At 42.2% G+C, this 27,900-nt stretch overlaps 1 protein-coding gene across 2 annotated transcripts in view; it reads right to left on the bottom strand.

The window, feature by feature from the left end:
* The window catches only part of scn1lab (sodium channel, voltage-gated, type I like, alpha b), a 123,465-nt gene that overhangs the window by 72,962 nt on the left and 22,603 nt on the right, over window positions 1-27,900 (bottom strand). For both annotated transcript variants that reach the window (XM_062054040.1, XM_062054037.1), the window contains 4 exons: window positions 17,824-18,143; window positions 9,784-9,901; window positions 7,490-7,580; window positions 752-880 (listed from right to left, as the gene is read on the bottom strand). In XM_062054040.1, coding sequence (XP_061910024.1) covers window positions 752-880; window positions 7,490-7,580; window positions 9,784-9,901; window positions 17,824-18,090 — 605 coding nt within the window. In that variant the 5' untranslated portion in view covers window positions 18,091-18,143. The remainder of the gene's footprint in view (window positions 1-751; window positions 881-7,489; window positions 7,581-9,783; window positions 9,902-17,823; window positions 18,144-27,900) is intronic.

Raw genomic sequence — 27,900 nt, 5'->3', positions numbered from 1 at the left:
CAAAGGACACAATAACACAGGCTAGGAAATGTGACGTCATCTATGAAATCCCATGCAAAACATGCAATAAAACATATATTGGAGAGACCGGACGATCCTTTAATGCAAGCAAGTGAGAATTGGGGTGATGTGATCCATTTTTTTGGTTCCTGTTAAAAGTTGTGGGACAGAGTTCTGGACTAACTATAAGCATGAAAGTGCATTGTTATTTATTCCAGTGTAAAGTGCATTACAGTAATCCAGATGTGATTAGATAAATGTGTGCATGACCTGTTCAAATTGCTTAAAAGATAAGCAAAGATTTGACCTTTGAAAAAGACGAAGATGATAAAAATCGATTAACAACGGTAACCCACATAAATACATTTTCAATTGTAAAACCATAAGTTAAAACAAAGTCTAAAGTGTGTCTGTGCATTTATGGCAGTCCAGTGACAGTTTTTATCGAATTAAAAGCATTGACCAATTCTAAAAAGTATTTTGCCATGGGCTTGGAGGGACAACAAACATGAATATTCAAATCACCAGCGATTAAAAATATGTAGTACTTAATGAGCATGGGCGCAATACAATTGGAAAAGTCCTTGATAAAAATTTTTGTTGTATTTAGAAGGTCAATAAACTAAATACCATTGTTTTTAAAAGTCCAAATCTGTGCTAAAATGTGGCTTTCATGTAATTAATACATAGCCTTTCTTTTTAACAAGGTAAAATGTTTATTGGCTTCAGATAACACACTCAAAATACTTACGCCATTAGGATGACACTAAAGTCCAGCCAGTTCCATGGGTCACGCAGGAAAGTGAATTTTCCCATACAGAACCCTCTGGCCAGGATCTTTATGAGAGACTCAAAGGTGTAAATCCCTGTGAATGTGTATCTGGCAAAAAAAGAAACAAGAAACAAATGCAAGGTTGTGTTTACACATGTAGTCTGACACTGGACCAGAAAATTAAGTAAGATATTAAGTTCCCACTTTGTGCAGTTATTAGGTGAGCGTTTACATTTGTATTTTCATGAGCACACCAAATAATGCTCAATACAGGATATTCATAAAGTTGTGTCTTCATTGGACCACGTATGAGATGTGTACATTGTTTGGCATACATAACCCATGCATCCAAAGCAAAGTTTTCCTGGTTTTGTTCGATTGTAGGAACTGTAATTTCTGCAGTATTTTGCTGACCACCTCTGGTCTCTTTGACCCGAAAAAGAACTTTTAAACATTGAACAGTGCTTTGCTGAACTCTTTTCACCGGTTCTTTACAGCTTCAGGACTCTCTGATCATTATCTGATTAACCTTACACCGACCTACAGGCAGCAGTTGTAAAACTGCTAAACCTGTATTAATTACTGTGAAGAGATGATCAAAGGAATCAAAGCAGCAGTTATAAGTCTGCTCTTATTGTACTGACTGGAGTGTCAATGGAATTGCATCAGACAATCTTTGACAAACTCAGGATGGAGGACATGTGTGTGCAGACCAGGACCTTCTGCACATATAACAACAACAAACCCTGGTTTACACCTCGGTTTAGGAAACTGTGTCAGACCAGGAACAAATGAGATCAGGGGAGCTAAAAGAAGCTACATTGAGAAGCTAAAACATAACTTCTCAGCTTTGTTTTCTCTCGCCTTCTCAAAGGCCCGCGAGGGATCACCAACTACAGGAAACCCACACCCCACCCTGTAGGTAACAATACACTGGCTGAGGACCTGAATAGCTTCTATTGCAGGTTTTCATAACCATAACCCCAACACTCAGTCTCTATCATACCTGCTCTCCCCACAACCCCCTCCCCCTTACCCTCTAAACCCCACCTGCATTGACGATCTGTGAAAATGATTTGCGTTAGTTTTTCCATAAACTAAAGATCAGAAAGGCTCCAGGACCAGACAGTGTATCCCCCTCCTGTCTGAGACTCAGTGCTAAACAGCTGGCCCCCTTATCTTCGCGCAAATCTTAAACTCATCACTAGAGCTGTGCGAAGTGCCCTCTTGCGTCAAAGGCTCTACCATCATGACTTTATGAATTTCTTTAATAAGAAAATTTAACTCATTAGAAAGGAGATTAAAGACAACGCATCCCAGCTCTAACTGGGTTCTATTAACACAGATACAAATGTATATACGACGGATATTTCCCTCCAAAATAGTCTCTCTGTTTTTTATGAAATAACATTAGAGGAACTCCTGCGGCGTGTAAATGGGATAAAACAAACAAAATGTTTACTTGACCCACCTCCTGGGAAACTTATCAAGGAACTGTTTGTAATATTAGCACCATCGGTGCTAAATATTATAAACGTATCACTTTCCTCCGACACTGTTCCCCTAGCTATCAAAAAAGCGGATATTCATACTCTGCTCAAAAGACCTAACCTCGATCTTGACCTCATGGTAAACTACCAGGCGATATACCACCTTACCTTTATTTCGAAAATCCTCGAAAAAATTGTTGCACAGCAGCTAAATGAACACTTAGCGTCTAACAATCTCTCTGAACCTTTTCAGTCTAGTTTCAGGGAAAATCACTCTACTGAGACAGCCCTCGCAAAAATGACTAATGATTTATTGCTAACGATGGATGCTGATGCATCATCCATGTTCCTGCTTTTTGATCTTAGCGCTGCTTTCGATACCGTCGATCATAATATTTTATTAGAGCGTATCAAAATACGTATTGGTATGTCAGACTTAGCCTTGTCTTGGTTTAACTCTTACTGACAGGATGCAGTGTGTCTCCCATAACAATGTGACCTCGGAGTATGTTAAGGTAACGTGCGGAGTTCCACAGGGTTCGGTTCTTGGCCCTGCACTCTTCAGCATCTACATGCTGCCGCTCGATGACATCATATGCAAATACGGTGTTAGCTTTCACTGTTATGCTGATGACACCCAACTCTACATGCCCCTAAAGCTGACCAACACAGCGGATTGTAGTCAACTGGAGGCGTGTCTTAATGAAATTAAACAATGGATGTCCGCTAATTTTTTGCAACTCAACGCTAAGAAAACGGAAATGCTGATTATCGGTCCTGCTAGACACCGACACCTATTTAATAATACCACCTTAACATTTGACAACCAAACAATTACACATGGCAACTCGGTAAAGAATCTGGGTATTATCCTCGATCCAACTCTCTCATTTGAGTCACACATTAAGAGTGTTACTAAAACGGCCTTCTTTCATCTCCGTAATATCGCTAAAATTTGTTCCATTTTGTCCACCAGCGACGCTGAGATCATTATTCATGCATTCGTTACGTCTCGTCTCGATAATTGTAACGTATTATTTTCGGCCTCCCTATGTCTAGCATTAAAAGATTACAGTTGGTACAAAATGCGGCTGCTAGACTTTTGACATGAACAAGAAAGTTTGATCATATTACGCCTATACTGGCTCACCTGCACTGGCTTCCTGCGCACTTAAGATGCGACTTCAAGGTTTTACTACTTACGTATAAAATACTAAACGGTCTAGCTCCATCCTATCTTGCTGATTGTATTGTACCATATGTCCCGGCAAGAAATCTGCGTTGAAAGAACTCCGGCTTATTAGTGATTCCCAGAACCCCAAAAAAGTCTGCGGGCTATAGAGCGTTTTCTATTCGGGCTCCAGTACTCTGAGATGCTACCTCAGTAGAAGCATTTAAGTCCCATCTTAAAACTAATTTGCATACTCTAGACTTTAAATAGACCCCCCTTTTAGACCAGTTGATCTGCCGTCTCTTTTCTGCTGCACAGATTAGGTGACCACAGATGATAGCGTTAGCTGTTCAAAGTCGGGATGGACCACTCATCTGTGCATCAGTTGAGGAGGTCTATGCACTGCTGACTTGTCTCCACCCAAGACGATCTACGGCTGGCCCCACTACGGACTGGACTCTCACATTATGATCTATATCCACTCGACGTCCATCACACCGGTCGCCCGGGGGCGGGGGGTTTACTTGCCCTGATGTGGGATCTGAGCTGAGGATGTCGTTGTGGCTTGTGCAGCCCTTTGAGACACTCGTGATTTAGGGCTATATAAATAATCTTCGATTGATTGATTGATTGATCATCCCTGGCTCAAAGAACCTTACCATCACAGGACTCAATGACTACAGATCCGTAGCCCTGATGTTTGTGGTCATGTAGTCATTTGAGAGACTGGTGCCACGCAACTAAAGGTCATCACAGGCCCCTGCTGGACCGCCTGCAGTTTGCCTATCAAGTAAACAGGTCGGTGGAAGATGCAGTCAACATGGGACTGAACAACGTCCTGCATCACCTTGACTCCCCAGGGACCTACGCAAGAATCCTGTTTGTGGACTTCAGCTATGCATGTAACACTATTATCCCAAATATCCTGCACCGCAAACTCGCCTAACTCAAAGTGCAGGCCCTCCACCTGTCAGTGGATCACCAACTTCCTGACTGACAGGAGGCAACAGGTAAGGCCGGGGAGCATCAAATTCAGCACCCGGACAATTAGCATGGGTGCTCACCAATGACTGCACTTCAGGGTATCCTTCTGTGAAACTCCTCTAGCTCGCAGATGACACCACCGATATCTGTCTTATACCGGATGGCGAAGAATCTGCCTATAGAATGAATTTGGAACAACTGGTTTACTGGTGCAGTCAGAACCATCTGGAGCTGAATCCACTCAAGACTGTGGAGATGAGAGTGGAATTCAAGGAAGCCCCTCCTCGCATCCCCACCCCCTCACCATTTTGAACAGCACAGTCTACTGTGGACTCTTTCAGGTTCCTGTGATCCACAATCTCATGGAACCTGAAGTGGACCTCCCACATAGACACAATCAGAAAAAAGGCACAGCAGAGGAAGTACTTCCAGTATCATCTCAAAGAGTTCAACCTGCCCGAGGAACTGCTGATCATGTTCTACACATCCATCATTCAGTTTGTCCTGTGTACCTCCATCAATGTCTGGTTTGATTCTGCAACCAAGCTAGACAGACACAGACTGCAACGGGCAATTAGGACTGCAGAAAAGATAATTGGTGTCGACCTGCCCCCCATCCAGGACTTATACCAGTCCAGGGTCAGGAAACGGGCAGGTACCATCACTGCAGATCCCACACACCATGGTCACATACTGTTCAAACTCCTCTCCTCTGACAAGCGTTACAAATCACCGTGCACCAAAACAACTGGTCATAAGAACAGTTTCAATCTGATGAATGCTGTGAAATAACTCGGGAACTAATCTGTCACCGTGAATGTACTACCTCATGTCCATGTCATCATCATTTTGCTTTGCTCTATACACTACTGTAATATTATGTATTAGCATTGCACATATTAGTTTTTTAGATACTAGTTAAAATTTCTAGTTAATCAATAATGAGGGAACTCTCCTGAAGGAATCAATAAAGTACTATCTATCTATCTATCTATCTATCTATCTATCTATCTATCTATCTATCTATCTATCTATCTATCTATCTATCTATCTATCTATCTATCTATCTATCTATCTATCTATCTATCTATCTATCTATCTATCTATCTATCTAATATTTGTTTTTACATTGAACCAGAGCACAGCCTTCCAAGTCAAATTCATTGTGTGTTAAACATACTTGGCCAAAAAAGCTGATTCCGATTCTGGTTATGACATACAGTACCTTATAAAAGTGAGTCCACCCCTCACCATTCTATAAATATTATATATTTCATTGGACAACACTGAAGAAATTACACATTGATACAATGTCAAATATAGCACAGCTTGTAGAACAGTGAAAATATATAATATTAGCTCAAAATAAGTATATCAACTTCCATTTATAAAAAATAAATACTGTAAAAACTGAGCTTCACCTCATTAGCCAAGACCATATATCAGTTTACCCAGACAAAAAAGACAAACAAAGTTGACATATGTAGCTTAGCTTATTATCCAGAGGTTATGTCAGGTAAATAGATGCATATGTGCTGCAACATCCAAGATGATAACTGTCTTCCTATAGAACCTAAGAGTAAAAGATTTAAGGTGATGAACTGGTAAAACAGAAAAGAAATAAACCCTATCTTTGGGAAATCCTGAAACGGAAGGTGGAGAAGCGTAAAGTCTTTAACATCCACTAGCTCCGTGATGTCGTCTTTGAGGAGTGGAAGAGGATTCCAGAGGCAACCTGTGAAGCGCCAGTCAACTCCATGCCCAAAATAATTAAGGATGCAGTATCTGTTGTTATTTTGATGGGGCATTAAATTTAGTTACACAAGCTCTACATTGACTACTTTATTTTGTATCATAGTCTCCTTCCGTCAGTGTTGTTTCATCGAAAGATATGATAACTTATTTGCAGAAATGTTAGGAGTGTACTCACTTTTATGTGATAAAGTCAACTTAAATGTGCTGCAAAGAGACGGCATTCCCCGAGCTGGAATGATCAATACAACCCCTTTGTTGAAAATAATCAACACATGTTTAACTTCTGTACTTATGCTTCTGGCCTTAGGTTTAACTCTTATTATTTTTATGATTTACACAGAACTTTATGTTGGGTTTTACTAATCATCGCCTATAGGTTTGCTCTCATTTGGTGATATCATAGCTGGTGTTATGCTGCAATAATGCATTTGACTCTGCATGTGGACCGAACTTATCTCTCAGTCTCGATATGCCTGTTTGGTCTAGTCCATATAAACTATGTTACACTTGACTAAAAAAGTACAGTAGTTGACAAACAGTAAGAGCAGAGCAAACGCACCACGCTTCAAGTGCGATCACATTCTAGGAGATGGCTGCATCGGGATTACAAGTGGAAAATTGGGCCTTGACCTGCCCCGTAACATTAAAATTACTAAAACTCACACTTTCAAGTTCTGCTTGAGACCAATTGTGTTTCAGTTAAACCATCATTCTAGGTTTTGGGATCAAAGCTTGAGTAGTTAACTTTTATTTACAGTATCCAGATAAGAACATTTGAGAACAGTGTTTGGCCAACTTGAGAGATATCCACTGATTCCCTTGTCTATGCATGGTACAATCATATGTGCCCAATATTTATCCATCCATCCATTTTCTACCGCTTGTCCCTTTTTGGGGTGATTTATAAAAAAAAATTGTTGTGTTACTTTAGTCGTTGTATGTAGAAATGGTGCCATTGAAGTGACAGCTGGTTGCATCAGCTCTGTGCTCTTTTTAATGGTTTTCATGTCCTTTGTGTTCTTTAAGTTTCCCTTGTTTTTTCATGTGTTTTTACCTTTTTTGTGTACTTTTTTGTCTGCACTGCAGCCACAACTTGTGGGGTGAATAAAGTATATCCTATCCTATCCTAAAACACCACAACCTGGGTCTCACTCTACAAAAGCCATGCATCTATGTGTTGCAGCCACACCACACTTGAAGTGCACCAGTTAGTTTTTTGTAGAGCTCTAACATGAACTATGAGTAAAACCTTTACACATGACCTCAACTGTATCAAATTTGGTACACAATCAGAAATGAGAGATAAAATGGACTTACTCTACATTCTTGGCCCATTCCGGAGGGTTACTTAGGGTCATAAAAGCACAGTTGGTTAGGATGGTGAACATGATCAACATGCTGAACATGGTAGAAACACATAGGTCAAGGAGCACAACAGATAACTGATGTTCAGAAAATTCACCATTATAAATAACAAAAACATACAAACCAGACAAACCCTGGCCAAAGTGACCTGCGTGTTTGTTGTCACCTGCATTTAGAACTACTGTGAAGTAGGAAATCCCTCTCTCAAAGTACCGTAATTTCCGGTCTATAAGCCGCTATTTTCTTCCCACACTTTGAACCCTGCACTTAATACAATGCTGTGGCTTATTTATGGATTTCTCCAGGTTCACATGCTTCACATGCGACCAATATATTTAACCTTGTCACGTCAGCCCAGCGGAATTGTCTAACGGGTCACCGTGGACCAATGAAATTATTCACATAAAAATTTAACTACTTACACTATCATTCAATCAGCCATTAACCACGTTAAACACTAACCCTCATCTTGGATTATACATGACAAAATGCTCATAACCGGCTAAAAACCGAAAGCAATCAAGCCGGCTATCGGAAAAGCAAACAACCGCCGCACGGAACGGAAATCCATCGTTGAAAGTCTATACACCATTCGCAGAAGAAGGCACAAGCCCACAGATGACCAGCCTCGAGATGAAAATGAAAGCAAAATGAGGTCGAGAAAACTCCGGATGAAGCAACACAGCGTCCTCCAACACTTAAGAAGGTGGACCTAACGCGCAGGAGGAAGAGAACAAAAACAGCACTGAGGTTTGTTAAAATTGTAAATGAATACACACGCCTGTGTATATATTTCATGTTTCAATCTTTACATCTATGGTTAGCATACATGTATGGCCAATATATGTACAAAATAAAATCTGTCCAAATATTAGGTGGGTCCGGCTTATAACCAGGTGCGCTCTAAGGCCCGGAAATTACGGTAAATCAAGCCTGACAGGTCAGTAAAAAGTAAAGAAAACACGATTTCTGAGTATTTTGACTGTTTGACTGACAGCAGCCTTGACAACAAATCCCAGCTACATGCGGGTGTAAAAACAAAAGCAAATTGCTGTTAATATTAAAACTATGGCTGTCAAAGTTAACTCTGTAACTCATGTGATTAATCACAAAACATTATTGCATTAATCATGCATAAACGCAGATTAATTGCACAATTTATTTTGACCACATGTTTCTATAACACAATCGCAGAACCTGAAAGGCGGAGCAGGTTGCTTTACGGTCAGTGATCAGGTCAATGCAAATATGAGTGAGGAGACTCCAGCTAGTGTGCTTGCTGGCAAATTTTGCTTCAAAATACTGTACACCAATTTCACCAATTTTTTTTGCAAATAAATGATGTGCATTCAATAAAATATTTTAAATGTTCCTGTATGACATTCTTATGATAATATTGCATTTGTGTCAAAAATGTTTTATATTTTTTTAAGTTAATTTAAATAATGCAGACAAGTAATTTACTGTGAATAATTAAAATGCAAAAGTGTGAACACTAATTACAATGCAAAAACAATGAATGTGGACTCACCTCTAACTTTAATGAGGGTTAAAACCTCCAGAGGAAGCTCATTGCTTGTCCTTGAAAGATAAGTGGATTTACATGAAGACTAACTGTTGTTTAACTAACTTGCCTGCACTGTTTTAAGACTACAGTTTAATTGACACTTATATGCAAATATTTTTGCAGCTATTATTTATTTTAATATTTCGTTTACACTGACAAAGTTAACGCATTAATGAATGTGATTAATCACAACAAAATGTTTGCATTAATCATGTATAACCGCAGAATAATCATACAATCTATTTTGGCTGCACATGCTCCTTTACCTTAACTGCAGATGGTTACTGGAAAGGCTGCACATGTTTCTGTACGGTTCGTCAGTGCCAGTGCAAAGATGAATGAGGAGAATACTGACTGACTGGTGTGTACTGAGTTCCATGGCAAATGTCACTTTAAAATACACCCTGATGGGATTTAGATAATACTGTTTCCAGGTTATGAGCAAATAATGTATTCAGGTTAGTGTCTGATATTTTGACCATGAATTTGCAATTATGGCAAAATATTGGGGTATTTTTAAAAAGTGTATTTGAATTAGACACGCAAGTAATTTACTGCAAATAATCAAAACTCCAAAGGGTGATTAATCTGATACAGTATAACACGTCATCTCATTTTATCTGCTAAACCTTTTGAATCCATGTCAAACACTGCCAATGACAAACTGTAAAAGGATATGAGTGTACTAAAACTTTGATAGCTATCCTCCTCAGAGGGTTGAAGGGGCTCAAGATATACAAGGCAGGAGTGGCGTTGAAACGAAAGATTGCCTTTCCATGATTCAATACTATAAAAGTCTGAAAAGGAGACAAAACACAGTGAAAAATCATTTAAATATTTGAATACATTTTCCAACATGATTGTGAGATTAAGCTAAATTGGTCTCAGGCTGTATCCAAATTCAGGGTCTGCCCTTTTGTGTGCGCATTTGAAGGCAGCTGGCATCATCACAGAGCACATTTGATAGTATGAGAAAACTTCTTCAAATTCAGCTGGCACTATGATGTAATGGCTTACCTGTGAGTCTGAGATTATTCTACCGACAAATGAGCTCTCTTCTCTTTCCAGTGAAACCCTTCGTCCGTACTTTCATCCATTTTCTTCAAGGAGCAGCAGCCTCGGGGGGCCAGCTGCCAGACGTAATCCCTCTTGTGTGTCCAAGGTCTACCCCGAGGCCTCCTCCCGGTTGGACATGTCAGGAAGACCAAGGGTGCATCTGCGTCATATCAAAACAAGATGCCCTCTCGTTGTTTAGGAGCAGCAGCTCTACTCTGAGCGCTTCCCAGATGACCAAACTCCTCACCCTGTCTCTCAGGGCGAGTGCAACCACACTGCAGAAAAACTTCTTACGGCCGCTTGCATCCGTGAAGCTTGTGATCGTAGGTGAGGGTAGGAACGCAGACTCATATGTAAATTGAGAGCTTTGCAGTCTGATCCAGCTCTCTTTTTATCATGACTGTCCAGAATAGCGACTGCATTAATGTGGACGACGTGTCAGACCCTCACTCGTAAACAAGACTCCAACTCATCACCTCAGGTAAAACTTTACTGCCAAACTTAAGGGTATAATTAAGTTAAAGTTAAAGTACCAATGATTGTCACACACGCACTAGGCGTGGCGAAATTATTCTCTGCATTTGACCCATCACCCTTGATCACCCCCTGGGAGGTGAGGGGAGCAGTGGGCAGCAGCGATGGCCGTGCCCAGGAATCATTTTTGGTAATTTAACCCCCAATTCCAACCCTTGATGCTGAGTGCCAAGCAGGGAGGTAATGGGTTCCATTTTTATAGTCTTTGGTATGACTCGGCCGGGATCTCAGGGCGGACACTCTAACCACTAGGCCACTGAAAGCCTAGTGCTTCACACTAAGCTGTGAAGCACCCCAGCAATCGCTGAAGGCCATAGACTGATGAGGCCAACAGGATCACATCATCCGCAGAGAGCAGATCCAAACCCCGGATTTCCGCAAGATGCATAATGGCCTCTGAACGGCTACACTGTGGACATGGCCGTAACTAACATTGAGGACACCGAGGTCATGTCCTCTATATTTAAGTGACAAAAAGAAGACGATATAACTGAAAGGAAATGTACTATGAAACACTGTCGGTATAATAACGTTGTCGTGTAAGTCAGGTGCCGCCCCGCCCTAAATGCAGAACACGCGCTCTGCGTAGGGCTTCACGATCAGTAAATTATCAATGTAAATTATTGATTAACAAGGCGCTTCATATACAATTTTACCTCGAACGCATTCCTGGCCACGTCATGCTCTGTCACTGATTAGAGTGTGACGACATATTTACCGCCTTCACTTCCGGTGGCTCTGTGGCCGGCGTCATTAGTACATACTTTGCAAAGTAAAAGGTCTTGGATTCGAATCCCGGGCGTTGTAGAAATTTTGGTATGGTTTTTAAATGTACAGTATGTTTGAATGATGTTGAAATGGTTTAATAAGCTAAACTTCAGCATATTAATAAAAAAGTGAACTATTATAAAATCATGCTGATTGTCAGGGATGTTAGATAATATAACACGTGATAATGAAAGCTTTTATTACTTATATGGTGCTGCGATACCCATGATTTCAGCCTTTCAATGCTTCTCTTGGACAACCAATTTTTGACCTCGGTATTTGTCAAATCCTAGTTATGGCCCTGGCTGTGGTATGTGCCAGGTCTTTGTCGTCCATCAATACCCACCGCCGATATCTGTGATGCCCACTGACTTAACTCGACTAGTGGAAAAGATTGCCTTGCAGAACGACTACTTCAATGTTGTATTTGTAGCAAGCAACAACACAGCAGCATCTATCACTGTGGCGAGCTATGCACAGACACATCTCAATCAACTTCTGATCAACTTTGATTTACTGTACTGTGGCGTCTGCCAAAAATAAAAGCTGCGCGTATGTGTGGCGGAAGGCACCCGACTAGTGGAGCCGTGCTGGTGGAAACGACACATTCACAATGTGTCATTATATAGTGACATGCAGATAATATCATTATCATGGGCGATTTCAATATTTGTATGAATAACCTGTTGGAACATCCATGCGTGGCAATGCAGACTATTATCGACAGCCGTGGTCTTTCACAAATAATACCTGTACCCACACATTGAAACGGGAACACCGTAGATGTAGTTTTAGTTTGGGGTGTTAACACCTCTAAAATTTTGATACTCCCATATACCAAAGCAATGTCCGATCACTACCTCATAAAATTTTAAGTCGTAACATTATTGCTGCCATAACTACGGCTCTCTGGCTTATTGTCCTTTGTTGTGGCACCATTTCCTAATAATGTGGGTTGCATCGATAGCCTTACCAAAGACATTAATGATGAACGACATTGATAATGTAGCACCAGCAAAAATAAAGAAGGCCCCTATAAGGTTCACGGAAGAAACCAGAGCTCTCGAATGATCATGTAGGATCTAGAAAGCAAATGGCGTGAAACCAAACAAGAGGTTTTCCATCAAGCATGGAGTGATAGTTTAATAACTTACAAACACACTCTTTCCTTTGATAAAATAAATTATTACTCAAATCTTACTCATCTTAATAAAAAAGCTTCTAAATATTTGTTTAAAACAATAGCATACTTAACACAACAAGGGTTTTCTCCTAGTAGCTCCACCCACGGGTCTGATGACTCTATAAGACATTTTAATAAGAAAATTGGGCTCATTAGAAAGGGTGTTAACGACACCACGTCCCAGCTTCCACTAGGCTCTACAAACGAAAATATGAATGTGGGCATGAATGCAAATGCTGTCTAAAATAATCTATCTCATTTTGAGGAGGTAACGTTGAATGAACTTGCACGGCTCGTTAATGGAACAAAACAAACATCTTGTCTACTTGACCTACGTTCTGGGAAATTAATCAAAGAGCTGTTTGTGATATTAAGACCATTTGTGCTAAATATTCTTAACTTATCACTCGCCTCTGGTACTGTTCCCCTAGCATTCAAAACAGCAGTTATTCATCCTCTACTTAAAAGACCTAACCTCGACTCTGACCTTCAAAACTACCGACCGCTGTCACACCTCTTGGTTATCTCAAAAATCTTTGAAAAAATGGTCGCACAGCAACTTAATGTACACTTAGGGCCTGACCAATGATTGTCACACACACACTAGATGTGGTGAAATTTGTCCTCTGCATTTGTCCCATCCCCTTGGGGAGCAGTGGGCAGCAGCGGCGCCGCGCCCGGGAATCATTTTGGTGATTTAACCCCCAACTCCAACCCTTTGTTGCTGAGTGCCAATCTTTAAAAAAATTTACTTAAGATTTGCGTGTACTAAAACATGGGCAAACCTGATAGCACACGCAAAGCTGATCTACTAAACGTGTGCAATGTGGATTGTATCTCTTAGGGGAGCAGAATAAGGTGTTGCAATCCATTTTGTATCTATGTCTTCATTAATTTGCAGAATACATGCTGATCATCAAAACACCTACAAAAATGGGAGAAGATACAAATCAAATTATTTAGGGCGCGCAATTTATCAACAGTCATCACCGTTTTGCGAGCACTATTTAGCGTTTTATTTAGCACGTGTCAGAAGAATGTGCAAACTGACAGTTCCACACACAGCTGCAGGGTCAATGCTTGCACTGAGATGAGAATCCTCTGTCCTATGTGTATGTGTCTACATTTTGGATGGTCAGATATAAAAATTATTAGACATATCGCCTATTCAGCCACATAATTTTATATTGCTATAGCTGCTGGAGGACTTAAGGGGCTGATAAAAAAAAAAAGAGTTTGGTGTCCTTGAGTAGTTTTTTAATGACATTCGTTTTTTGCACATTGAATATATATTAATAAATGTTTCTTAAATGAAATCAATTCTTTAAGTGTGCATTTGTATACAGCCTCTCTCTAATAAGCGCACCTTCAGCGTAAACAAAAAAGTAAATCAAGTGGTTTCAATGTAGATGAACTGCACGACTGCTTCTAAAACGCCCATTAAATGTTGTACATGTATCCTGCTTGTTTGAAAACATAGTAAAACGGATAGGAGCATGATATCATGCATGTGCAGTAAATGAGAGTGTCTCCGTGGTGATGTTCCGTATTGTACATACAAAATCCTCATTTAAATAAGGCGGTCTGCACCACTTGTCAATTGCACACCCAGTCATGTAAATCGCACGCAACACACCCACTAATCGTAGACGCTATCTTATAGAATGCACACGCTGTTTAGCGTGTGATATTTGGATCTTAGCCTATCAGACCCCTAGTGTCTAACAATCTTTTAGAACTTTTTCAGTCGGGTTTCAGGGTAAATCACGCTATTGGCAAATCCTCATCATCCGTCCATCTCACTGTCCCCTTATCTAGACTGTCCACCATAGGGGCCCAAGCCTTCCTCTTTGAAACGCATTATCCCCAGACCTTCACAATATGGACTCAATTTTTCTGTTCAAATCAAGACTCAAAACACACACCTGTGTGAAGTTGGCCACCCACCCCTCGCAAAACTCTGTTGAAATAGTCGTATTCGTTTGTACTGTGTTTAACTATTTCAACAGAGTTTTGCGAGGGGAGGGGGTACTTCACACAGGTTCACCACACATATTCCTTACTGCTTATTCATTTAAGTTTTTAGCTATCTTTGTTATTGTTTTTTCTTATCCAATTATTTTTTGTACAGTCTCCCTAAGTGCTGAGAAAGGTGCCTTATAAGTAGAATGTTATTAACATTAAAATATTATTATTATTATTATTACTGAGATGGCTCTTACAAAAGTGAGTAATGATTTGTTGCGAACTATGGATGTTGATACACCATGTATATTGCTACTGCTTGATCTCAATGCTGCCTTCCATACCGTTGATCACAACATACTTTTAGATTGCATCAAACCATGTATCGGTGTGTCAGACTTAGCATTTTCTTGGTTCAGCTCCTATCTCACTGAAGGGACGCCCTGTGTATCCCACAACAATGTGGCGTCCCAAAAAGGACCAGTTCTTGGCCCTGTGTTAGCTTTCACTGTTATGCTGATGACTTAATGACATTAAACAATGGATATCCAGCAACGTTTTGCAGCTTAATGTTACGAAAAAGGAGATGTTGAATATTGGCCTTGCTAGACACAGACACTTGTTTAAGCATATTACATTGAAGTTCCACAATTAAACAGTTGTCCAAATCAATTCTGTAAAAAATCTTGGCATTATTTTTGATCCAACTCTCTCTTTTGAGCTGCACAATAAGAATGTTACTAAAACAGCCTTCTTTCATCTCTGTAACATCCCTACAATTTGTGACATCATTATACATGCGTTTGTTACGGCTTGTCTTGATTACTGTAACATATTATTTTCGAGTTTCCCCATGTCCAGCATTAAAATACTGCAGATGGTACAACATGCAGCTGCTAGACTTTTGACGAGAACAAGAAAGTTTGATCATATTGTGCCTATACTTGCCTACCTGCACTGGCTCCCGGTACACTTAAGGTGCAATTTTTAAGTACCAGTATAATGGAAAAAGAAGTTGCCTCTACATTGAAGCGATTATCATATATATTTGATTTATAACACCAAAAGAGTTACAAAGTTTGCGAGTAAATAGATATGATCAAAATTATAATCGGCTATTATAAATCTCTTAGAAGATTCACGATTAATTTTGAGAGATAATGAGCAAGCAAGTCACGTGACCCAAACAATATTGGTGGAAAGTAGATACCTTTGCCAACAACAACAACAATGCTAATTAAGCTGACTTTGTGAGACCTAACAACAATTACTTTGGGAAAAATTGTGATCCAGAAACTTATATATTTTTAAGCAGGAATACAAGGGGGTGAGCTACAAGTTTTAGAAACTGTGTGCTAAACAGATCCAGCTTTAATGAATAAGAAATACAAACTACGAACATAATAAAACAATCACTTACTGTACAAGGCCTGCTCTAACTGCAATGAGGACTGATAGGATGTTCTGATTTCCCAATTAGATGAAGAATGAATCATAATCTACACAAAAGGGTTTAAAACAGTGCAGCAGGTGTTCATCTTCGGTGTTATCGTTTCTTTCTCTCCATCTATGAGTATGAGTTGAATGTCACAGATTAACAACTTCTCGATTTATGGCCAAATCCTCTTAATATCCAGGTTAGAGGCATGATTTATAATGTAGAATTTACTTTCACCAGCTGAAAAGCTGTGCAGCACCAGCAGTAACAGTAGCAAGACACCGGCCAGCTCAATATAGCAGCATAAGCTAGTTACCTCTCTATTATCAATGCGCCACTAAGAAATAGTTAGCCTGCGTTAGTACTTAGTATACCAATATTGCTAATACTTGCTTAGTATTCAGGTTACGATATGTAAATGAAATATTGTTGGCGTTTTTTTATGGTTATTTAGAGGGTTTTGTGGGCGGAATAGAGGAGCCCCTGTTGACTCAATTGTTAACGCACTTTTTAAAATTTAAGATGCTACCTCAGTAGAAGCATTCAAGCCCCACTTTAAAATTCATTTATATGCTCTAGCCTTTAAATAGACCCCTTTTTGCGGCATTTCTGCTCTGTCCCCCTTCACCTGCCTGGAGTTGATACCATGTGACCACGGTTAAGTTCTGGAAAGCTACAAGTCTGGAGGAGGTGTTAGCTGACCTGAATTGGGACCTGAATTGAACCACTCTTTGGACCACAGATACTGAAAAGACATTGGGTTGGGAGAGCGGCCGTGCCAGCAACCTGAAGGTTCCTGGTTCGATCCCCGGCTTCTACCACACTAGTCAATCAATCAATCAATCAATGTTTACTTATATAGCCCTAAATCACGAGTGTCTCAAAGGGCTGCACAAGCCACAACGACAGATCCCACATCAGGGCAAGAAAAACTCAACCCAATGGGATGACAATGAGAAACCTTGGAGGGGACCGCAGATGTGGGACCCCCCCCCCTACTACTGGTGTAGGTCCAGTCTATTGGTTTCCAATAGACTGGACTCCCACTTCCGGTCACCCTGGAAGGGGGGGTCCCTTTTCCCCCCGTCTATTTTATTTGTTTAGTTTGTCCTTGCCCCGGTTGTGTGTTTCGATCATGGGATGTCGTGTGTTTGTGAAGCCCTTTGAAGCACCCGTGATTAAGGGCTATACGAATAAAATGTTATTGATTGATTGACTAAAATGAAAGCGATACACATCTCGTGGAAATCCGGGGTAAGACCCCCAACAGGATATCTTCAACTCTTTGGCTCCACATAGAATTTCTGTCCATAAGAATAATGAACAGAACCCGTGACAAAAAGCAGCCTTGGCAAAGGCTAACAACATTCACTGTGAACAGGCAGCAAAACCTACATTGAAAATTGAATAACTTTGCCGTCTTAATGTCGTATTTTCTTTGTTCCATTTCCTTTTCATTCTATACTGTTTCTCCTTCCTTGAACCTGGTTGTCAGCTAGCACGACATAAAGGTAAAGATGTGAATAAGAGATGCAAATAGAAGTGTCTTGAAGAAGAGAACATCAAAATAAGCAAAGCTGATGGCTGCTTTCACAGGTACCTCCAAATATGTAGCCTCCATCGACAGCATGGGCTGAGTCCTTTGGAGGATGCAGACCCTGAATTTGGACAGCTAAGTTTAATATAGTCTGAAACTTGATTTAAATGGTTGATAGACATTGTTTTGAGGGCTGTTCTGTGTGACTGGTGAGCATTTTGTGATGATTAAAACAGACCTTCTGATTGCTGTAGAAGCTGTCCATGTCCTCCAGAGGAGTGGACCCCAGACCTGAAGGAATATCCCCATAGATGAAGGGAAGTGACTTCCCTGCCTCCAAGTCACTGTTTGGCTTAGGCCCATTTTCATCGTCGCTATCACTGCGACGTTCTGCCCGTGGTCGCCGGACCTGCTCTTCAGCGATGCGCCTTTCAATGGCAGCCAGTGACTCTGGGACAAAGGGCCGGAAGCTGTCAGGACCTGGCGGTACCAGTAGCTGGGCCATCTTATCATCCTGCTCCTTTAAGGATTCGACAGAGGCTCAATTGGGGTAGGGAGCTGGAAAAAAGTAAATAGAGGGTTATTAGATTTTCTTATTTAAGGATCATTTGCTGACAGCATCAGGTTCTGAAATCAAGGAAAACTAAAACAAATTTGAATTGTTGAACACTGCTAATTTTAATTGGACCAAATTGTACATCCTTTTAATAGACCCAGTATTCTGACAACTTATGCTAGAAAATGGAATTAAAAATACACAATGTCAACGGTGTTTCCCCATACGTTTTATATACAGTGATACCTCGACTAACGAGCACCCCAACTTACGAGTATTTTGAGATATGAGCTGTCTCTCTGGTTTTTATATTTATGTCTAGAGGGGGGGGGGGGGGGGGGGGTTACCCACATATGCAGTCTTCTCCAAGGTTTCTCATAGTCATTCACATTGACGTCCCACTGGGGTGAGTTTTCCTTGCCCGTATGTGGGCTATGTACCGAGGATGTCGTTGTGGCTTGTACAGCCCTTTGAGACACTTGTGATTTAGGGCTATATAAATAAACATTGATTGATTGATTGATGTCGCAAGCATAATTTGCCGCTGCTAGCTGGCATACCAAACGCCCCAGTGAACCCCATAAGATCCACTCAAGAACATCTGGTCTTACTTGCTGGCAATTGCAAATAGCTAGAGATCGAAATAACTTTTTTTCTAACCATTGAAAACCATATTCAGTGGTGTCGCTTCTAGAACCTTACAGTCAAAGTTGGTGACATCATCCTCCTACTGAGGCTTGCTCCTCCACCCAAGGCTCGCTTCCTACCCATATCTAGAGGCTGCCCCGAGATGCCGTGTCTAGACAGCATTTTGCTCCGCCGTGTCCACTCTTCTCCCCCACTACTCTGATTGTGGGAGATAGCATAATTAGGAATATCTTCTTTTTAATATCATTACTCGCTTCTACCCGGATGCCAAAGTTATGTACACTGTTAACGCTCTCCACTGTTGGATCTAGTTAGATGGCAAGATGACAATAGGAACAGACCAAAAAGGATATCAAAGTCCTCTTCAGTTTGCTGAAAGAAGTGAATTTCAGCTTCATTGTAACATTACCTAATAAAACTACTGTAGCTGTTTGTAGTACACTCTGTTGTATGTTTGGGTGGTGGGGGGGCATCCAAAGTGTGTTGAGTTACGAACTTGGTCTTGGAACAAATTAAGCTGCTAAGTTCACACAATATGTATTTCTTGTTTTCCCAAATTGATTAACAAACTTGGATATTTTTATTCACATAAAACATTGCAACGTTGACTTCTTTGCCTTCCTGTCTGTTAAGCGTGCAAGCAAACTTCACAGTTGTTACGCACTGCCCTTACAGCTGAGTACAGTGGATGGATACAAAGTAGAACTATACGAGACAGCGGCAAGTATTTCCTCTCTGTTTTAGTGCACGAGCAGGCTAGGGGGGAACTAAGGGAATCGGTGTATCATTCCTTTATTTGTTTTTCAAAATAAAACCAAAACTAAGTGTGCCCGTTGCAATCAGCACTTAAGACCAAAGTGGGTAGTAACACGCTACATTTACTCCGTTACATCTACTTGAGTAACTTTTGGGATGAATTGTACTTCAAAGAGTAGTTTAGTTTTAATGCAACATACTTTTACTTGAGTATATTTATAGAGAAGAAACGCTACTTTTACTCCGCTCCATTTATCTACAAACGTGTATATATATATATATATGTATATATATATATATATATATATATATATATATATATATATATATATATATATATATATATATATATATATATATATATATATATATCAGAATCAGAATCAGAATAGTTTTATTGTCATTGTTTGAGAACGGGTTCACAAACTAGGAATTTTTCTTGGTGCAAACGTGCGACATAAAACACATATAACACATATTTGGTATAAAAAGAGCTGTGACTGAGCTATCAGATAGACTTAGAAGGGATTCAAGGAATTCAAGGAGCTGCTGTTAGGAGTTATTGTTCATTTGCCTGATGGCCGAGGGGAAAAAACTGTTCAGGTGGCGGGAGGTGTGGGTCTGGATGGAGCGTATTCTCCTGCCTGAGGGGAGAATAGTGTGTGTCCAGGGTGAGAAGAGTCAGCTGTGATCCGACCCACACGCCTCCTGGTCCTGGAGGAGAACAAGTCCTGGAGGGATGGGAGCTTGCAGCCAATCACCTTCTCAGCAGCACGTACGATGCGCTGCAGTCTATTCTTATCCTGGACTGTGGCGCCGGGGAACCACACTGTGATGGAGGAGGTCAGGATGGACTCTATGATGGCTGAGTAAAACTGCACCAGCATCTCGGTCGGCACCTTAAGTTTCCTCAGCTGCCGCAGGAAGTACATCCTCTGCTGGGCCTTCTTGATGAGGGAGCTGATGGTCAGCTCCCACTTGAGGTCCTGGGTGATGGTGGTGCCCAAGAAACGGAAGGAGTCCACAATGGGGACGGGGGTGGGACAGTCAGTCAGGGTGAGGGGGGATGGTGGGGCTGTGACTTTCCTGAAGTCCATGATCATCTCCACTGTTTTCTGGGCGTTCAGCTCCAGGTTGTTGAGGCTGCACCAGGACGTCAGCCGGTCCACCTCTCTCCTGTAGGTGGACTCATCGCCATTCGAGATGAGCCCCATGAGGGTGGTGTCATCCGCAAACTTGAGCAGTTTTACGGATTGGTGACTGGAGGTGCAGCAGTTTGTATACAGGGAGAAGAGCCAGGGGGAGAGTACACAGCCCTGAGGAGTACCAGTGTTTGTGGTTCGACTGTCCGAGACAATCTTCCCCAGCCGTACGTGCTGTCTTCGGTCTGTCAGGAAGTCATTAATCCAACTGCAGAGGGAGTCGGGCACGCTGAGCTGGTAGAGCTTTTCTCGTAGCAGTCCAGGGAGGATGGTGTTGAAGGCAGAGCTGAAGTCCAGAAACAGGATCCTAGCGTAGGTTCCTGGGGAGTCCAGATGCTCCAGGATGAAGTGGAGGGCCAGGTTCACTGCGTCATCCACAGACCTGTTGGCTCTGTAGGCAAACTGCAGTGGGTCCAGGAGGGGGGTGGTGATGTCCTTGAGGTGGGGCAGGACCAAGCGCTCAAAGGACTTCATGACCACAGACGTCAGCGCGACCGGCCTGTAGTCATTTAGTCCTGTGATCCGTGCTTTCTTGGGGACAGGGACAATGGTAGAGGTCTTAAAGCAGGACGGCACGCGGCATAGCTCCAGAGAGGTGTTAAAAATGTCAGTGAAGACAGGAGCCAGCTGGTCCGCACAGTGTCTGAGAGTGGAGAGGGAGACACCATCCGGGCCGGGGGCCTTCCACGTATTCAGCTTCAAGAACTGCCGGCGTACATCCTCTTCTTTAATGGAGAGGGTCTTTACAGTCTTATGATGTTTTTGGAGTCCTTTAACTTCTTTAAGGATATGCTGGCATTGGTGGGGAGGGTGATGGTGGGGGGGAGCATGGCTTTGATGAGCTGAAGGCCGTTCATGACGACAGTAATGTGCGTTGAGGCCCTGAGCGAGAGTCCGGTCATTCAGGGCCTGGGGGGTTTTGGGCTTATAGTTTGTAAGGGCCCTTAGACCTCTCCAAACTGCCGCAGAATCATTGGAGCGGAACTGTTCCTGTAGACGGTTAGAGTACACAGATTTAGCTTTCTCCACTTCCCTGGTGAAGTGGTACTTCGCTTCTCTGTATGTACTTCGGTCCCCGCTTCTCCACGCAGCCTCCTTCTTCTTGCGCAGCTGTCGGAGCTTGGGTGTGAACCAGGGCTTGTCGTTGTTATAACAAACCCTGGTGCGCGTTGGAATGATGCGCGCCTCATTGAACTGTATGTATGAGGTCACAGTGTCCGTATACTCGTCCAGATTGTTCGTGGCCGCTCCAATTGCCTCCCAGTCTGTCGTTTCCCAACAAGCACGCAACTCGTCCACAGACTCGGCGGTGAAACACTTAATGTTCCTCATAACAGGTTTAGCCAGTTTCAGTCTCTGTCTGTATGAAGGGATTAAGTGCACCATCACGTGATCTGATAGTCCAAGAGCAGCGCGCGGGACTGCATGAAAAGCCTTGCTCAATGTAGTGTAGCAGTGATCCAGCGTGTTCTCCTCTCTGGTCGGGCATTTAATAAACTGTCTATACTTTGGTAATTCCTGGCTCAAATTTCCCTTGTTAAAGTCACCAAGCACGATAACAAGAGAGTCAGGAAAAGACCGTTCCACATGTAAGATCTGTCCTGCGAGCGCGCGCTGAGCGTCACGCACGTCTGCGCCGGGCGGGATGTAAACAGCCACTAGAATGAATGAAACAATCTCACACGGTGAGTAAAAGGGCTTACAGTGGATGAATAAATATTCCAGAGAAGAAGAACAGTGTCTGGAAATCGCTGTCACGTCTGTGCACCAGCTATTGTTGATAAAGAAGCATAGTCCCCCGCCTCTTTTTTTGCCAGAGAGCACCGCGTCTCGGTCCGCGCGGAGGAGATGAAAGCCCTCCAGTTGAAGCGCGCTGTCCGGGACACTTGCGCTCAGCCAAGTCTCCGTGAAACACAACACACAGGATGAGGAGAAGTCCTTGTTCCTTCTCATCAGCAACGCTAGCTCGACAATCTTGTTGGCAAGTGAGCGGACGTTGGAGAGGAAGATGCCTGGTAGAGGCGTGCGTAATCCCCGTCCGCGAAGACGGACAAGTGCGCCCGCTCGCTTTCCTCTTCGATGCGGTTTCCCTCTTTTGAGCACAGAATGGACCAAATCCGCAGCTGACGCTAAGATGACCGGTAACAAGTCCATAGGGATGGTGGATCTGATGTTCAGTAGCTCTTCACGGGTGTAAGAGCACCCGGAAACACAATTTATGTACAAAAACAAACAAAACAGAGCGCACAAGAGCACCGAGGCAGCCTTCATCGGCACCATGATGACACATATATATTAAGATTAAAGATTAAAGTACCAATGATTGTCACACACACACTAGATGTGGCGAAATTTGTCCTCTGCATTTGACCCATCCATACTGTATATATATATATATATATATATATATATATATATATATATATATATATATATATATATATATATATATATATATATATATATATATATATATATATATATATATATATATTGTTGGAAGCATATCCATATTTAAGTGTTACTTCTTTCTAAAAACTCCTATAGTCATATTTACATCAGCTAATGTCTCGTGTGGTACAAAGTGCTTGGATTCGAGTGTCCTTGGTTAGAGTCAGAGCGCTGTCTTTGTTGAGACTGCCATTACATTCCTAAGATAAGGAGCACAGCTAGACTGGGGAAACAGCAGGTGGGGGGACAGGAGAAGGAGGAAGTAGACAGGAGTTCCGGGGTTTTGGTAGACCGATCTGGACCGGGCTAGGGAACGCTTGGGTGCTGGGTTGGTCTCAGGTTTGTCCTCTAAGCTTTGAGAATAAACTACAAAATACCAACTAGTGCCTGGAGATTGAATATAAACATCAGCGTATTGCCATAAAAAGAATCTGGGAGAGACTAGCAATTTGAATTCCCCATTGGAGGAATGCTGGTCAACGCAACAATTTGGGGGCTTCGTCCGAGATGGCACGCTGTTGATTGATGACTTCTTGCAATCTTCTGGACAGACTCAATTGGCCAATTCAAGGTAAGCAGAACCTTTCTTTTTAGATAAAATCTGCGTTAGGAGTCTGTCCTGAAGTCTGTAAGTCAAACACTGTTTTGTAATCCCAGGCACCGATTGGTGATTTTGATTGATTGATTGCATTTTTGCCGACCCTGCCATTGCATTAAAATTGTAAATAAGTGGTCAACTCAGGCCATTGTGTCTCGATTACCGTGACGGGCAGTTTCATTGACGAGTGAACTAATAGTTGGGTGTAGCTTACCCTGGGAATTTGGTCGTCCCTTAATGAGTTCGGGTTGCAAGATCCCAGTGAGATAAGACACTAAAACGTAAGGAAGCGGGTTGAAAGATCCCAGTGCGATAAGACACTGAAACGTAAGGAAGCGGGTTCAAAGATCCCAGTGAGATAAGACACTGAAACGTAAGGAAGCGGGTTGAAAGATCCCAGTGAGATAAGACACTAAAACGTAAAGAAATAGACACATGGCCTTGGAGTGTGACAGACAGGAATGTGATGGCGGTTGGGGAAAAATGTGATTAATCATTACTGTGTAATGATCAATTGAATGGACGGTTGTCGACAATGGAACTAGCAGGTAGAGAAAAAAAAGAGAAAAAAAAGGAGAACGTTCCTTGAAAGGGTTAAGAGGGAGTTTACAATACTCGAAAAGTCGTGAACTCAAACGTCTGGTAAAATAAAATAAAATAAAAAAATAAATAAAAAGTAACTGGAAGTTTTATGGTAAAGTGAAACGCAGAGAGTGTGCTGCTGAGTGTGAGTGTGTGTGAGCGGGAGTGCTTACGTGTGCTCGTGTGTGTGTGTGCTGCTGAGTGTGAGTGTGTGTGTGCGGGAGTGCTTACGCGTGCTCGTGTGTGTGTGTGTGCTGCTGAGTGTGAGTGTGTGTGTGCGGGAGTGCTTACGCGTGCTCGTGTGTGTGTGTGCTGCTGAGTGTGTGGGTGTGTGTGTGCGGAGGTGCTTACGCGTGCTCGCGTGTGTGTGTGCTGCTGAGTGTGTGTGTGTGTGTGTGTGTGTGTGTGTGCGCGCGCTGGTGAAAATGGAACACTCAGGGAGAGAATTTAAGAGTTTGGCGTATGATAAAAGTAAACGGGGATTACGTGGAAAAAAGAAATGCAGCAAAAGAAACAATGATTAATGACAGAATGAACTGATTGGTTTTTTGTCTGCCGCGCATGCGCAAGACAATTCAAACGACCCGCCCAGACTTTTACTAGGACACCGCCCCCTACTCCAGTGACAAGAGAAGGAGGTATTAACACGCCCCCTCTAAGATTAATCCTGCCTCCGAAAATTAACCCCTTGTACACGTCTGACCATTTTCTCCGGCAGACATTTTTGACACATGACATTAACACTTTGGACATACTACAATAGAAGTCTCTTGCCGATGCATACATGCAAGCCATTGTTGACCTTGCTTTCCCACCTGTACCTCCGGGAAGAAACCTTTGGCCAAACACTTTGGACAAAGTTAACCCTGATATACAAGGTGCCAAAAACAATATATGGCAGGACATTTTATTCATCCCATGCAAAATAGGGCTAATGACAGAGCAACAAGGAAACGACTACTTAAATTACAGATCGCTGAAGATAAAAGGTTAAAAGAACCAAAAGGTCAAGATCAGCTAGGGTATATTCAGCAGTGGGTGACCTTGCTTTTGAGTTCCAACAGGTGGAGGAAAGAATCCTCAACAGACGTGCGGTTGGACTCGGTGGTGGACAACACGATGCTTCAAAGCCGGTCTGGGGTAGACACTGTTTCGGCTGTGACCAGCCTGGTCACTGGAGTCGTGACTGTCCGAACATTTCCGAACAGGAAAGGTTCCGTCGTGCCAACAAACAAACACGAAGGCGTGTAATAGGACGCCCACATCAGGAGCCGCAGCAGGAAGTACCGACAGGACCCCTGCTGGACATGAGTGTCTACGGACAATTTTATCAGCCACCCATTCGATTCTGAATGCAGAGGTACCAAAAAAACTGTGTGCTTCCTCTTTAAAGGTCGAAGGCTTTGCTGGGGTCACAAGAAGGTTACCTGTCACCAAACCACTTCCGGTTCAGATTGCTGGACCTCCTTTACAGACTGTACCCTGACATTCAAATCGCAAAGAAGGAACATTCCTGGTGTTACCTGACGGCTGAACCACCCAGCTGCGACACCACTACCAAGACTCCTCCAGGAGCTCATACCACAGCCTGAAACAACAGGAATGGCTGACATCCAACTGCTCTAACAGTGAAAACCCTGACTGACTGAGATGCTTCCGTGTGTTCTGCCACCCAACTCGCAATATGTTATGATTATTTATATATGTTGGAACTCAAGGTGTGGCTGCTCATGTTGACCTATCTTTGCAACAGCTAGCATGGTATAAGATGGACACAATAGTGTCCCACATTGTTCCCTTGCTCTCTGTCTCGCCTACAAAACCAAAGAACTTAGGTCCAATGATAAGACACGGCGTAGCTGCCAAACATTACACCGACACCCAAATACCACATTTTCAATTGTTTAGGTTTAGCCCATGGTTATGTTAAACACATAACTATGGGCTGCACTTTAGACACCTGTAGGCTACGAGGAGCTAGCAGCTACATAACAGCTGAGCTAAAACGACACATTACACATTTAAGCATATCAAATAATTATAGTTGCTCATTACATACACATAGTCGTCAAGACAGAAGTCTGATAGAAAGTATTCAGTAACAAACGTGTCTGCATCATTCAACTTTCTACAACATGAGCTTGACTTAATGAATTATTGGGGCCACCAGGTGTGGTAAAATTTCAAAATACTATTGCTAAAGCATTCGCCACAAGGGTAGTATTTTTCTAGTATTGGTGACAATATAAATATAAGCATATTTGTTACTTTCACCATATTGAATAAGTTACATAAAAGCTAGGGTTTAGTTGAGTTTGAGTTAATTGTGATATTGCTAAGGGGTCCCCTACCCTAACAACACCCCCCAGTGGACCATAGAGGCTAAAGAGACAATCATTGACCTCAAACATGACCTGTCCTCCGCTACTTGACAATTAGCTGACTTTTTTCTTAGATGTTTCTGAAAGTGATAGTATGACTAACACCGTCCTTTTTTCAGAAACAGAAGGGGGTGAGTGAGGGTGGATACAGACTCCTTGGAACAAAATCGACAATCATCCGACTCTGACACATTCCATAGTTTTAACGTTTTTATCGTGGGTAAGAAGTTATAACTAATTTTAATTTGAAAATAACGATTTTACACATCGATAGTAGTTTAATAGATCAAATTTAGAATATGGAGGAGGTGAGGGTGAACCATGTATAGTCTTTGATTTCACTGATATGATCAATACGGTACAAGGGAAAAGGTACGTACTGACTTGTGTTGACAATCACAGTGGTTGGCCGGAAGCAACAACAACCTCAAAAGAGGATGCAATATCAGTAATTAAATGACTTGTGAATGACCTAGTACCTCGAGATGGTTTCCCCAAAAAGATTAGGTCAGACAACGGCAACCATTAAAAAAAAAAAAACTCACTTAGCCTTGGTCGAAAAGGCTTTCGGACTAGAACACAGGTTTGGGGTACCATCCTGAGTCCCAAGGTAAGGTTGAAAGGATGGACCAGAACATCAAAAACTAATTGGCTAAAATCTGTGCACAGACCAAATTTAATTGAATTGACATGTTGCAATTAGTGTTAATGATCAGTCGAAGGTCCGTGAATAAAACTGTTTTACCGCCCTTTGAGTTTTTCAACCTATGAGCTGCATACAGGTCAGCCATTCACAGGACCAGCAGCCCCCCATGGAAGGAGGACTCAGCGTAAAACCAAAATGGTATTTTACACAAAAAATTGCAGAATTTGTGTGCCAGTTCTTCTGTACAGATTCCCTTCCGCCCGCTGAGAGGGTCAAGATCAAGGTCATCAAACGCAAGTGGACGGAGCCCAGGTGGACTGGTCCCTTCTAGGTCGTAGAACGGATGTCCCACGCCCTTCGACTGGCTGGTGGAGGGGACACCTGGTACCACCTCTCCCTCTGCACTACAGCTGAAGAACCTGACAGATTACCAGCGGATGTCATTGCTGACATCGCCACATCATCTGCCCCACAGCCCAGGAGACGAGAGAGATT

The sequence above is a fragment of the Entelurus aequoreus genome, linkage group LG07, assembly GCF_033978785.1.
Source record: "Entelurus aequoreus isolate RoL-2023_Sb linkage group LG07, RoL_Eaeq_v1.1, whole genome shotgun sequence".
Classification (NCBI taxonomy): Eukaryota; Metazoa; Chordata; class Actinopteri; order Syngnathiformes; family Syngnathidae; genus Entelurus; species Entelurus aequoreus.
Note: the sequence above shows the minus strand (reverse complement) of the source record. Positions and strands in the feature narration are given on the sequence as shown.